Below are 15,145 nucleotides of genomic sequence, written 5' to 3'. Positions count from 1 at the left end.
CTTTAAAAGCATTAACGGCTAAGCCACAGTCGAGGAATAAGCTTGACATCGCAAAGAGAAAAAGTTAGATTAACTCGGAATTTTTCTAAATGAATTGACTAATCCATTAAAATGCGTATAGCATTTATTTTGCGCGGTTGAAAGCAACTCATCTGCTGGTAATGAACGTTCTCTATTCAAGCGCCAAAATGATGTATCAGAGAGGTACATTCTTACGGAAACGTTTTGCACCAGCCAGTGTTGGTGGTTTGCATCGATTTTACCGCAACCGCGTCCATCACTCATTGCTTGACAAGGTGATAATTTTAATTAATGAAGCACCAGTATCCTGTGCAGCACGTCATTATTGGCCGATTTTAAATACTAGGACGACTATAGTGGAAATAATTTGATTACAATTAATGAGCCCAGGTAAGGCGTGTCTTTTACCTGGAAAAAAAGACTCGGTTGCGAAGCAGTCAGTTTATTTTACTGTTCTGTTAACCCAGTGAACAAACACGAGCGTGACATTGTCAACGAGGATATTTTTCGTTGTAACCTCGTTGTTTGTTCATTTGCATTGCGCTTAGCAAACAGTTTGTTCTAGCTTTTCGAAACAAAAGAGGTAATTCAATTAATTCGAGTGTGTTTGTGCAGTGACAGGATTTACGGTTCATTACAGTTGGTACAAAATTTCCCATTTCGATCACCGGGGGCCAGGTTAAGATCTGTGTTGGTTCTCGCCGGTCAGAATTCAATATGGCGTCGAAGTAATGCAGGTCAATCAGGAGACAGTCCAGCGGCCAATCAGAAGCGTCAAAAAAGAGGTGTGCCGACCCAATAATTTCATTTCCGCGTATTTTGTTACATTTCCATTGGTCTGATGTGCCATCTAATGGTCGGCTCACCAATTACCGGGCTAATCAGCTGTTAGCAAAGAAATGATAACAAAAATATTAATTGTTGATAAAGTTTCCAAACCAATTTAATTTTACGTTTGTTACTTTCCTGCCGTGCTCTACCAAACGTCGTATCTGCCCGTCGCGTGAATCCGGCCCCCGGTGATTTAGATTAGGCCGTCTAGATTATTACTTGAATGATAAACTACGCTTGAATCTCATATTGGAAAGCTGCCGTGAGCCGTGATGAGAAGGAGGAGGCATTTCCAGGAAAATTAATTTGAAAATGTCGCATCGCAGGAAGTACATTCAGTCAGAATCAAATACACAGTTTCTGTTGCGGACACAAATTGTACGAAAGGGTCGACTCTAGAGCGTTATTTTAGGGAGAATGTACAAGATGTATATCTACATGCGAAACTTTGATGTTGTATTTCAGTTCCGAGTTCGTTTCTACAAGTAGTGCTTCGCTTTCCGTGGGCCTGGATAACTTGCCCACGACTTGTTTGTCTTTGTTAGATTGGAGCGAGCCACGAGAATGAAGTATTGTTAACGACCGGCTGGTGGGTAAATATTTGACGAGTGTGTGCTGCAAAACCAGATCCTAAAGGGTATCCCATTGTTTTCGGGGGATCTACAGCTACGAGGGCCGCTCCATGCTAATCAACATTTCGATTCGCACTCAAAAAGCGTGGAATGCACGTGCTCTATTTTTAGTTTAAACAAGAAGCGCGAGAAGCAGAATTAATATTTCAAAGGTTATGCGGGGCGAGTAAAAAATTAATCAAAAGAGTGTAGCACGGCTTTAATCAAGCCGGCCTGGCTGAAAACCATGTCAACACAGCTGTAAATTTTTCTCATCGTGCACCACGCAGTAATGAAAAATAAAAAAGTGGAGGCCAAGCTATCTGACACAAGAAACTTTGCGGCCGCGGTTTTTGAACCTTGCCGTTCCGATATATCAGACTTCAAACAACACCTGCGGCGAATGTGCCACTTACACGCCTGTTCGAAATTTCATTAATGAAGCAAGCGCAAGAGTGTTTCGGCGGAAAAAATTCCGAGTTAGAATCTAAAATGGTTGCTTCTTTTCACATTCCCTATAGTTAGTGAAATCATACACTAGCCACGAAATCTGCAGACTTTCTGAGTAAAAATTCAACTTTGAGCGGTTTTAAATGAGGAAATCAGGACTGTTTATCGTGGAACCCACAAATAAATGCAAGTCTTAATGAGAACAGCCCACGGAAACGAAAAGTGAATGAGCGACGCGGTCTCTAATCCAGATTCACGATGGGGTTCCTTTGACGCATTATTAAAAAACTTCAGCACCTCTTGCCGCAATTGGAACTAACGTCTCCTTAAAGGAGTTGCCGAATGACCTAACTTTTAATTGGAACCAACCTTCCACGAACGCCGAGGGCAAAGGCGTTTTCGCCATCTTACGTCAAATTGGGAAAATCTTGCCAGAGGGACCTGTCTTGTTACATTCAAGGCATAATTAGTTACTTGATCGGGATCAGTCTTCCAAGATGAGTTAAGCTACTACATCGAACGTGGAAAATAACGTCATTAGAGAGATGAACATACTTGTTTTATCTAGCTGGAAGATTTTGTCGTGTTCATCAGGATAAATTTCAATATGTATTTTTGGAACATTCCAATCTGGTTTAAATAAAGACAAGATTTAACACCTAAACTCTATTCTTGACGTATGTAGTTTTTAATTAAATTCATGTAGCAAAACTAACCATTTTAACTTTTATTCTGTCCTCACTCAGGCTGCTAACTATTTTCTCTTTGAATTGTCAAAGGGAAAATGAATTTAAAAAGCCTTGCCTCCCTTTTGTCAAAAAGAAAACTGTTTTAATTGCGACAGTAACGACGCACTTGGCTGCCCTTTTTATTTTGCTTTTAGAAGAGCCGGAAGATTTGCCTTTGATCTTGGCAGAGCATAAATCTGTTTGAAGTCCTCTATAACGCTGACCGACGCTCGATTGCATCAAAGTTGCAGAGCCGCGTGTCTAAAATACCAAGCCTGAGGTGGCGTCAAAGGACTTTGCAGGATTTCAATCTACTCGCTGGCTGTAGTCTTTCCCATTTTCATCCGCTGGCTCATCAGCCGTCGAGACTGTGAGCAAAAACGTCGTTTCGAGCACCTGCGGAGACAACATGGCAACGCGCGCTCTCTCTCTCCATCTCACGAGTCAGCTCGCGCGCGTTCGCCGTTCGCCCCGGGTGGTGCAGCTTTGCTCTCTCTGTGTATATGCATGTTCCAAGTTGGCTTCATTATTTCAGCACCGCCGCGATAACGAAGCAAAAATAAAGAGCGAGGCGACGCCAGTCTGCCGTTTCGGGACCTCACTTCGTTCCCTCGCTCACTCAATTAATAATCAGGCTAACCATTGAACGCGCTAATTCCCAACTCTGACGCCGGCAGTTTGCATTATATTCGGGAGATTGACTTGGGTAATTAAGCTTTAATGAGGGATCTTCCGCCTGCAATCTTGGCTCGCGCGTTGCAAAATTTATAAGGCAATTTGCTGATTATAATAGAGCCTAGAACACAAGATGGTTTAGCTATCAGCTTTAATGGAAAACAGAATATCGATATTGGGAAGAAAGGGCGAGCAAACTACGTGCCCAATTAATGACAGCCACAAATGAGCGCTTCACGGAAGGCATGGATGGCTTTTTCTTCTGCATCTAGGAAAATTAAAATATCCTCCGGCATGTTAATAACAATTTTCGACGCTAGAAATTTTAGGGAAATCGATTTGAACATAAGAATTTTTTTCAATACATCGCAACGAATGACGTCCATCACCTGTTGTCAATGCAATCAGGAAAGTGCGGTTTTTGCGACGAACGGAATATCGATCGTTATATACGAGACAACGGGCAAACTAAATTTGAATAAGGATCTGGGTCAAAGCTTGCATCGCGGCTTGTGGTCAGGGGTCGAAAAGCAGCAGCTGCGGCAATCCTCACGCAAGCATCATGCCGGTGAATAGTTGGCAAGTGCATCATTGCTTTGAAGCAGTGCATCACACGCATTAAAGAGCACGAAAGAATCGTTAATTGCATAATTATTTCACGAGCCGAAATGACTAAATAATGGGTATCATGTTCTGAATACACAGCATTGAATTGAATGTTCGCAGGGTTTTCAAGAAGTGCGCGCCCAACAACAAAATCACGCTCTACCTCAGCAGCAGGGACCTCGTCATTTCAGAGTCGCGGGTCGATAAACTGTATGGCGTCCTGCTGGTTGATCCCACCTACGTTCAGGACAGGAAGGTGAGTATCGTGGCTAAATTTAGCTTTGTGTCTGACGCGGCAAAAGCACTTTTCTATAGGCGAAAATATCCATTCAACAGTTTCACTTTGGATCAAATTACGTACTCATGACACATGATACAAAATCTACAATATATCTGCAAACATTGCTTAGCATCGAGAGCCTGAAGGCTTTTGCAGGAAGCTGCGCTCTTGTTTGTTACTTGTGTAAAATGAACCAAAATTGTCTAAATGCCAAATGGTTATCTATATAATGGACTGTTTTATATGCATCGTAAACTAATTGTAGATCTCTAAAAACTTTGCCTAATTGAATTTTTAAAGCAATTGTTAATGTTTATTTGACAATATAGCGCATATATTCAGAAAATTTCAATATCGAAGCATTTTTCTGAAGTATCTGAAGATGCGCACTTCCTTGCAACAATAATCCACTTGTTGATTTTAACATAGATCATTCCGCGGCTGCATTATTGCAAATTAAATGTAACATTTTTAAAGGGCGGTAGTTAAAAATTATTTAAATCAGCAGCTCATCGATAATCAATTTGTATAAGTAAAAAAAGGACCTTGCTACAGTGAAAATTCAAATTTTCTCCAAAATTTCCAGCACCTGACCACATTTTCTAGGCAGATTTCAATTCCTCTCGTCGAGATCTGTCTATCAGCGTACGAAACCATTTAGGGAAACTATATGTTGCGAAATAAAATAAGATTTCAAGTAAGGAGACAGTCATCACCATTTGTCGACACTTTTCTCAAAAATTTACACTGCTACTTATTATTAGGTCAATTTTGACTTCAACTGAGTTCATGCATTGGCAACACGTATTTTCCAGAATTTTGCAACCGTGGGATGGTATTTTTGTTTAAGACTTAAATTTTGATCGATATTTTACATAGTGCTATATCATATTACATTCCACTTACAAGTTAAGAGCCCTTGGAACGTGATACGGTTTACAAAAATTTTCAAGGATGTATATGATTTCAAAAAAGAGAATTTTATGAGAGCTGGAATTTGCAGGTTTTCGGCCAAGTCACCCTGACGTTCAGGTACGGCCGCGAAGACGAGGAGGTGATGGGCCTGAGGTTCTGCAACGAAGCCGTCATGTCCCTGAGCAGGCTCTACCCAGGGCCGAACCCGCATGACAAGCACGCTCAAGATGTCACTCCGCTGCAGGTGAGCGAAAGCTACTTTCTCGGTAAACCCGGCTAATTAAGTTGCTCCTCGACCGGCGTGTTTGTTGAGCACACAGCTCGCACCTAATCTGTCGGCGGTGCCAGGCCTAGATTAGCCGATCGCGCCAAATTCATTTCTCGCCGACATTCAGCCGCGCTAAGAAGCACTGCACAGGTGAAAATCACGTAGGCCGGATTGAACTTCCATTTAATTAAGTGCGAGAGAGGTGGCGGGCGCTTGTTCTGCACGCTGAGCGGACGCCTATGCTACCCGCATGACCTTCAAGATACACGGCACAGTATCGACTGCGCCTGCGGTGCGCTTTTTAGTTCTGCAAATTCAGATCAGCACATTCAGATCAGCACTACTTTGTAACGAATTGAAAGGCTCAAATACTCAATTGATGCGCAAAGAGCAAATTCACTTCCTGGTGTAATTGGGCAATGGCAAAAATTCAACCATTGATCACTTTGCAGAATAAATTCGGTGTGTGGGCGATGATAGGGAAGGACATTTCCAAGAATCACCTGCGCGTGAATTTTCAATGATTGAACAGAGGCAGAGCTTCTTCCGCCTCTGCGAGCATTTAGATGAAAGACTGCAGACGCCATGCCATTTGAAACAGAATTCAATTATTGGGAGAGTATTCATCGTACAAATGTATAAAGGACCTAAACGCTTTGGAATTTGCAAAAGCTTCTCATCTAAAATTTGCCCCGTGAAATTCAAGCAGAACTGCGAAAATACTTCTGCAGTTAGCATCCAACAAGAGGATCTCACCTCTTGTTGCTGCCTTTGACATATGATAAGCCGCGAGCATGGTCTGCAAATATAGAGGCCAATATATCAAAAGCAATCAATAAACAGAGGGCAATTCTAACCCGCCAAAAGCCTCGTTCCTCTCCTCTCAGAAGCCTATGATACCAACTGTCATATCATATATACGCATCAAAGCTGCTTTTGATGAGATCGATTACCGGTAGCCATTTGGTAAAATATTATGCTCGCCCAAACAACGATCTTCTCATTTTAACAAGGCCTGCGTGTTCTCTATCGTTACCATAAAAGGTTTCAATCCGAACTGGCCACTTTCATAAATCGAATTCATAAATAGAGTCAGGCTATATTAAAGTATGAAAAGAGCAGAGATAAACATCTCTCGCGCGTCACAAAAGCCTGACAGCAATTAGAGTAGCGAGAATGAATTGATGATAAAAAAATCCGTCGCTCGAGTACACTCACTGTGACGTCACTTGAGCAAATAAAACAACGCAGGAACCGATGAAAGCACTACTCGCAAAATGTTGTTTATCAAAAAACAAACCCCCATCACTGGCAGTGCCAATCGAAAATAAATACACAGTCGGTCCGTTGACACACGCGCCCGTCCTCTCCAAGAGATAAAATTAAATCCACGGGCATCTGGCCCGCTGCGATTGTGGAAAATGCACTCCAGCGTGGCGGAACCAAATACATCTGTGCGGTCGAATTCATTCACCAGAGTGCTTTGTTTCGTTTGATTTGTAACTCGTAGGAGTGCCATTTGACACTAACACAAATTGAAAAATATCAATTTTCAGCGTAGCTGGAGGTTAAAATCAATAACTCCTACATCCTCTGATACGCCCAAATTTTGCGAAACCGCGAAATGTCTAGCGAGTGTGGTTTCAAAGCAACGTTCGATTTCGAGGAACAATTGAATCGATATCTCAGTTTCTCTACGGCTTGTAAGACGACCCTAATTCAATGCAGCCTGTGGCACTTTTTGCGATCGAACCACCCCATCAGCCGCAACGAAACAATGCTACGTGCCTCTCTGTGAACGTTAAGACAGCACATTTCATTTCATCCGCTACCGCTACACCCCAAGGGAAAACAACAGGCTCATGGAGCCTCTTTTTTAATAATGCCCTTCAATTTCGCTCTCTAGTTTATTTTATTGTTTGCCATCGTGTAGAATCCTTTCCGGAATAATAAGAATTGACAAGCATTTTATGGTTTAAAAGGACAATTTAAAATGTAAGAAAAAAAGAAGAGAAATTGTTGGGCAGCACAAAAAAGAAAAAATCCACTTTTCTCATTTTTTAATTTGTTATTTTGTTTGCGTTTTGGATGTGGGAATGTATGTGACTCGGCTGATCCGCAATAAATCTAATTTTTTATGTTAAATTCACCAGTTGCATAAGCCCTTATTGTTCGAAGCCGCCAACAGATGGTGCCAATGTATACTTTAGTAATAAATTTAATATTAAGGCACTTCTGCTGCAATTTCAGACTCAATCTAGCTACTGTGCATTCTTCACTTAATATGATTTCTTTTTACGTGCTGAAAACCAAAATCAGTCCAGCAATTCGCGGTAGAAACTTCGGAAAAGATATTCCACAAAAAAGTTTTTTTTACGATTCAATTATATTTATTACTAAAGTATACGGTGGCGCCATCTGTTGGCAGCTTCGAACACTAAGGGCTTATGCATCTGGTGTATTGTAAATCAATCAATAATTTTTAATATAAATTAATTGAATATATTTTGATTTCCTAGGAGGCGTTAGTGAAAAGACTGGGCCCTAATGCATATCCATTTTGCCTCGAAGTAACGCCGATCGCACCACCCAGTGTTCAACTCGTGCCCGCCAAGGAGTACAACGGAGCTCCCATCGGAACGAGCTACGACGTCAGAGCCTTTGTCGGTAAGTCTCACTCAATCCAACGTGACACCCGGCTGCCGCCCTCGGGACGCTTTTTGCTATGTGCGCGCCGATCAGGAGGCCGGCCGGCGTGTATGCTTCTATTATTTACAATGCGTGTCCACGTTGCAAAATAGTTGGACATGAAATACGACGCCGGTAGTCGGTCGCTCAAATTGGCGGATCGATCTCTCGCTGATCGCCTCTTGTGGCACTTCTCGACGTGATCGCAATACCTTTCATCAGTAGCAATTCCTCTCTAAAGGGGATAGTATGCGGATTAATTTCCTGCTCCTGCGTTCTGCTATTTTTAAATAAGCTGTATTGACGTCTCATTCCAAATAAATTATTATATATATTTGTTTATTTTTCCTGGTTAATTTTTTATTGCACTGCAAGATGAAGATTCTTTCACATTTTCTACTAATTTAAGAAATACTATCGAACTGAAATCCCAATGAATAAAATTTGTGACGAAAACCAACTGATCCATCGTACGTATCTATTTGTCCGCAATGAATGTGTCAAACGCGGCAGCTTAATTGGCACCATACATCCTCGTGCAGGCGAATACATATTATTGAAATGCGTACGAACCCGACATATTCATATTGAGATTCGCATCACCGCACTTTTGCCGGAGAATTTAATATCCTTTAAACGTCACTAAAGCGAAATTTACGGCTGACATACTGAGAACCACACATTAATATCAATATCATTTCTCAGAATCCACGCCTACGCCGCTGTAGTGTAATTCAATTATCTTGTTTGCCATGGCGTGTACCTGTCCGTTTCAGCGGAGGAGGCCGCTAAACGTCACTTTAGTGTTCTGAAGAGCAGCGAATAGCGAATTCAATAAAAAAAAAGAAAAAAAAACGGCGAAAATGAAAACAAACGGCTCTGCGAACTCGCGTGGTCGATTCTGGTCCATTATTAGCGAGGAACGCGACGCAAGGCTTTTCCGCCAACACACCCACCGCAAACTTCGGAGGTCAATTTAATTACGAGGAGAGTCCTGATTCATTATCCCCAAGGGGAAATGCACCACCGAACTCGCCGTTGGGTGTGCGTATATAAATGGAACTAATACACAAAAGCCAATCTTGGCCGCTGGATCAATTCCGAGGAGCAATTACTTCCGCGTCGCTTGCCCGATATGAAAGAAAACTTGGGGAAGTATGGCGAAATCGGCTGTTCGCTGACCGAATCGGTGAACACTAAAAGCAACTCTCCTTTTATCGTGCGAACGCGATAGAATACCTCTTGGAGTATGAATGCGATAAAGTCTGGCAAAAACCTCTTTTGCAAAATCTATTACACCGGATCTTTTGCTCCAAGCTTTTCCTAGGTTTCATGCACGAATGCCTTTGATAGAAAAATGTGAATGCGTCACAGCCGTGATCCTGAGTTGTCAGACATTGGCCCGTGATCCTCTGCGTTATTCAGTTTCCCTCGCACCGTTGGCAACATTTCAATTTATTATTAGACTAAATTAGAAATTCCTTAAAAGAAACAGAGGTATTTGTCGTTGGTTCTTCTAAAGAGCCTTGCGAATTTTTACGCATTTAGCTGGTTGCTGTGTCGATGTCGATGCAACAGAACAATGTGCTCAACAAGAGCATTTGCACAGCTTTAGTACCAGCCGTTTCAAGCTGGGAGTGCAAAAACAAGTTTAATTGAGGCATCGCCTAGGTTGGCGCGTAAAATCAATAAACCTTTTAGAGTAAACAAGAGCCCTGATCAGGATTCACATGCGAAAGTAAATCTTCTTTGGCCAGCTTCCAAACTCAACTCGTAAGCTTCTTACCGGACCCCAAACTCCGATGCTCACCGTTATATTAGCCAATTCCAAACGTTTGATAGGTGCTTTTATTTTCCTCTAGGCAATAAGAATGATAATGCGCTTGTACCATAAGAGCATAAACATAAATATGAGTTTAAATGTAAGTTATGCGCCCTTAATACATTTCAAACAATAAATGGAATCAATTCCTACGATCATAGTTTACCTATAGCAATCTATCACGATTATCTCAAACACAAAGGCGAATATTCTGAATATTTAATAAATTTAAATATTTTCCAATAGTTGTGAACGAATAAGCAAAATATTTGCAAAAATTCAAATAGAGGTTAATTTATAAATATATAATATTTAATTAAAATATATTATTCAGTTAAATCGCGCTTGTAAAAACCTTTTGGCAATAATGAAAACAGCACAACATTTAAAACTAGCGGCTTAAAGAAAATTATGTGATTGAAGATGGATTTGTGTTCTTTTTTAGCGGATCGGCCAGAAGAAAAGCCTCACCGGCGGTGTACAGTGCGAATGGGCATTCGGGTGCTGCAGCGGTGTCCAGTCGACATAAACCACCGCAGCTCGGGCTCGCCGCCGCGGGCGTCCATCGAGAAGCCGTTCATGCTGAGCGACGGCCGGGTGCGACTGGATGCTGTGCTGGACCGAGCCTTCTATCGCCAGGGGGAGGCGGTGCACGTGAAGCTGTCCATCCACAACCACAGCCGGAAAACGGTGCGGCGGATCAAGGCAAGTGATTGTGTTGCATGCGAAATTGATTTCTGGCCAGGAAATTGCCTCTACTCGATTTCGACAGCTGCTTCGATTCCCCCTCGATTCGTCAGCTTCTTGAGTTTAGATTTGTTGCGAGCAGGATTTGCTCCCTCGGACGCATGCATCAGTGGATTCAACCCGATGTTGAGTTTCAATTATGCTGTTCACGGTCTGCTGCCAGATTGGAAGACTCAATCGATTTAAAGTGAAAGGCGAGAGCTCATAATGGAACAAAATTCACTCAGAGAAAAGAGAAAGACGTTGACGTCAAAAATGTCTCGCGGGGCTGGTTCTGAGAAATAAGCAAAATGGTTCTTTCCTTCGCTTCTTAAAATTTGCAATCAAGTTTAACACGGAGTTCTTTGCTATTTGTCTTGCAAGAAAGCACTGTTGACATAAGCCGAAGAAAAAAATGCAAATAAATCTTGGTTATTACCATCAGGAAACTTCGAGTTGCCATTTATTTGGTTACCGCTTCTCTAAACAAAAGTCGAGAATGAAAGCGAGCAAATGTTTAATTTTGATATTGAATTTTTTATATCAAACTCCAAATTAAAGTCTAAATTCACTGCGCCGTCACTTAAATCTTGGGCTTTTGTGCTCTTCACGCAACAGTAATAAATCTTATTCAAACATGGCTGCTTCCAGACTTAATAATAATAAAGAAACTCGAATTTAAAAAAAATTGGGTGTTAGTTGAGCGATACGTAATTTCTCGACCAGTGGCAAAATTCATGATGAAAACAATGTGCCATGGTCGCGACGGGCATTGATTATCTTTTTACTGTAATTTTTTGATAAAACCCGCATGTATGCTTTTTTGTATTTTTTTTTTATTTCAAGTCACACGTTCAAACTTGGGGCGGCCATCATGCGCAGCCCGATCGGGTGACGGCGCAGCGCCCAATTTAACTTTGCAAAAGTCTTAAAAAAGATCCGCATTAATTTTGAAGTCTGCATTTTTCAGGTATAAAAAAAACGACGATTTGATTATTTGTTTTGTCTTTGCACTAGCAAATCCGATGATTTTGGGTCAGTGGCCCCAGTTTAGAAATTAAAATATCTCCGCCTGTTAAGTACAAATATCACACGAAAGGAATCAATCCCTTTAAATCCAACAGCAAAAAAGGCTCTTTCTATAAAAAAAAGTAATAGAAAATTTGTCAATATTTAATTTTCTCTAATTATAATTTTTGTCTTATTTGATGGCAGAAGTACTAACAATATCATGCACGGATTTCAGATTTTCATCGTGCAGCACGTGGACGTGTGCATGTTCTCGAACGGCAAGTTCAAAAATGTGGTGGCGTCGGTGAACAGCCGGCAGGACTGTCCGATAGCCCCCGGCCAGAGCGTGCGGCACTCGTACACGCTGTTCCCCACCAAGGGCTCGACCAAGAACTGGATCGCCCTGGAGGACTCGTACACCAAGAGCGGCGCCAACCTGGCGTCGACGGTGACGCGGGGCCACTCGGTCGGGCCCACCAGCAATCCCAACGTGCCGGAGAGCGGGGGCGGCGGAGGCAGCGGCGGTGGCGGTGCTAACGGCAACAACGACGCCGAACGCAACGTGTTCGCTATTTTCGTGACCTACTATTGCAAAGTGAAGCTGATCGTCGGCGCCATGAACTCCGAGGTCAGCGTCAAGATGCCGTTCACGCTGCTGCCGACCGAGGAGAAGGACAAAGGCGAGTCCATGCCCCCGGAGCCGTCCCCGACACCCACGCCATCGGCCCCAACCATCGAGCTGGCCGAGCAACCGCCGGCGCCGCTGGACGACGACGGAGTGCGGCGGGCGCCTCCGGAACGGCCTGCCAAGATCGGCGCCACGGCTAGCGGCGTCGACACGATTGAGCCTAGCGGCGAGACCAGCTGCTGATCGCTGTCCTGATGCTGATTTCGGCGAAAAAGCACTTACACGCTTATTCTACTAGAGAGATAAAGAGCAGAGTCCGTTGCTGGATGTTGTTGTGTGATTGTCTTTGGAAAAAGGGGTGGACTTTGAATATTTTCGTGTGTTATAATATGCTCCCGTTTTAATTGAACCCGCTGTTATACAGTGAAAATGTTTTTAAAATTCGTCTAATCAAATTGATTTCCTTAATTTGCTCAAAACGAACAGCTCTCGGACATATTTCGAAACGCAATTATACCCTTTTGAGTGTAAAGCTAGAGCAATGATGAACCTAAAACGCATGATACACTTGGTGTGGCTTAAAATATTTTTAAAAGGTGAAAGCTTTGGAACACTATATGAGAAAGCTGTCAGTCATTTTAATATTTCAACCTCCTCATGCATACTTAGATAGATGATGTACTTTCCCACAAAATAGAATTTTGTGATTAACTCTAATATTATGCTTCTGCAAGGTGCTGAGTGACAGCTTTTACGATTTGAATTTCCTTGGAAAGCACCAATCATTGCCAAAGAGAACGAAAGACGAAGGTGATTTAACTGCATTTTGTTAAATGGAACGCGAGGAAGCTTGGTTCCAATTCAGAAAGATGAAAATAATAATCAATGGCTTAAATTTTAGTGTTTTAAAAAACTGTGCGTGTCCCCTAACGAAAATACGCTTGTTTTGATGTTGAAACGATAAACTGTCATGATAGATATCGATTTTCCAGCCTTTTGAACTACATGCTGCTTTCCGCGCTAGAATTTCTCGTATCTTGTTCATTTTCCCACTCAAATTGACCACTTGCGTAAGCCCTTAGTGTTCGAAGCTGCCAAAACATGGCGCCACCGTATATTTTCAAAATAAATTTAATTTCAAGGCACTTCCGCTGTGATTTCAGACTCATTCCTGCTACTGTGCATTCTTCACTTAATATCTTTTCTTTTGACGTGCTGAAAACCAAAATTGGTTCAGCCAATCGCCGTAGAATCGTGAAAAGCTATTTTTTGAAATATAAAATCTTTTCCGACGATTCTACGCCGAATGTCTGGACTGATTTTGGTTTACAGCACGTCAAAAGAAACTATATTAAGTGAAGAATGCACAGTGGCAGAACTGAATCTGAAACCCCAGCGGAAGTGCCTTAAAATTAAATTTATTTCGAAAGTCAACGGTGGCTTCGAACTTTGAACACTAAGGATTTAAACAACTGGTATTTATATTGTCAAGCTTTCCAGTGTAAAGTGAGTACGTGTCCCCTTGTAAAACTGGAGTGTCTGCTATAAACGAGCAAGCGAGAATAAAAATCGAAATACCAAACGGTGAAAACATTTAAGTCAATTAAAAGTGGAATTTCGCAAGAAAAACCGCTGGAGTCAGTTCCAGCAAGAGAATCCGAGTAACAATATTTTTACAGCTTACCCGATTTGTACATTTTTCAAACCCTTTCTACATTCGCTCGGCCGCACACGAATAGCTAAACCTGATTAACAATGTGTGCCTGCGTGTAACTGTACACATACATACATATATTATACGCCAGGAATAATTGCATCTCGTTAATGATGGATGATACCGTTTGTTTCACGCACACTACGCCCTCATACATGTAGCAACCCTCGTTTTAACTGTAAATATTTCAGCATGGAGAATTCACGCAGATTAGCTGATAAATTCATTAAAATTGAAATGAGTACATGTTGCGATGATCTCAAAAAGGGTTGAATCCGACAGCCGACAAGATTATTCAACTCGTGTGAGGAATAAAAAATAACCCTCAATTGTTGTAATTGGCTGAACAGTGTTTGCGAGAAGAATTTGCTGTAAAACCATGTCAATAAATATGAATGTGTGTCAAACCCAAGATAAATGCACCCCTACCCTTTCAAGCTGAGTGTATTTTGTTACTCGATTGTGATCAAGTCATTTATGATGAATAAAAAGTATTTATGACATATTAATCTAAGTTGTATTATTTTTTTTAAATCGTTTACCAATTTTTTAATGACCTTTGGCAGTTTGCAAGAGGGAAACGTTCAGAAAAATGTGACGTTCAATAGAAATGCTGGATGAATCATGGTTTTTAAAGGTGAATCGAACGAATATAATTTAAAATTAAAATATATATTACGTATTTTTTGATTAAGCAAACATATAATTTTTATTGGTACGGTTGCTCAACAAATAAGTAACATTAAAAATATGTTTTAAAATACAATAGAGTCAAATAAAAAACGATTTAGGTTGTACTCACCATGGAACGCAGCCCATTTATATCCACGGACGATCATTTTCTTCTCTTTGGTCTTCGTGTCGGTGGCCCTGATCAAAATGTACTTGAACCTGCCATCAGGGTCGATATCAACCTCGGGAAGGTTGACGAATGCTTCACTGGACATTCCGCAATGGGCTAACACGAGCAGAATAAAAACAAATTAAAAAAAATATTTGACAGTCGTAAAATGTTATATAATGCTGTTCTTTAAAAACTAAGGCAGCACTGATGACGTGAATAATTATAAACGAGGGACTAATTTATCCTCTTCTTTGTCTAATTACAAAAAGGGTTTTCCAACTCAATCTCAAGGTAAATTTCATATTGTTGTAGGTGTCAAAAAATATT

The 15,145-nt window shown here is 41.4% G+C and overlaps 2 protein-coding genes across 2 annotated transcripts in view; one reads left to right on the top strand and one right to left on the bottom strand.

Annotated features, from left to right (window-relative positions):
- The window catches only part of LOC135944578 (arrestin homolog), a 43,271-nt gene extending 28,788 nt beyond the window's left edge, over positions 1-14,483 (top strand). Inside the window, exons 3-7 of the mRNA XM_065491618.1 lie at positions 4,043-4,178; positions 5,206-5,361; positions 7,905-8,052; positions 10,341-10,600; positions 11,868-14,483. Coding sequence (XP_065347690.1) covers positions 4,043-4,178; positions 5,206-5,361; positions 7,905-8,052; positions 10,341-10,600; positions 11,868-12,503 — 1,336 coding nt within the window. The 3' untranslated portion in view covers positions 12,504-14,483. The remainder of the gene's footprint in view (positions 1-4,042; positions 4,179-5,205; positions 5,362-7,904; positions 8,053-10,340; positions 10,601-11,867) is intronic.
- LOC135944583 (14 kDa phosphohistidine phosphatase-like) overlaps positions 1-15,145 on the bottom strand; it is a 59,515-nt gene that overhangs the window by 44,110 nt on the left and 260 nt on the right. Inside the window, exon 2 of the mRNA XM_065491623.1 lies at positions 14,777-14,932. Within this exon, the coding sequence (XP_065347695.1) occupies positions 14,777-14,932 (156 nt within the window). The remainder of the gene's footprint in view (positions 1-14,776; positions 14,933-15,145) is intronic.

Source organism: Cloeon dipterum, chromosome 4, assembly GCF_949628265.1.
Source record: "Cloeon dipterum chromosome 4, ieCloDipt1.1, whole genome shotgun sequence".
Lineage (NCBI taxonomy): Eukaryota > Metazoa > Arthropoda > Insecta > Ephemeroptera > Baetidae > Cloeon > Cloeon dipterum.
The sequence above is the reverse complement of the archived record's forward strand: the minus strand, read 5'-3'. Positions and strand labels throughout refer to the sequence as shown.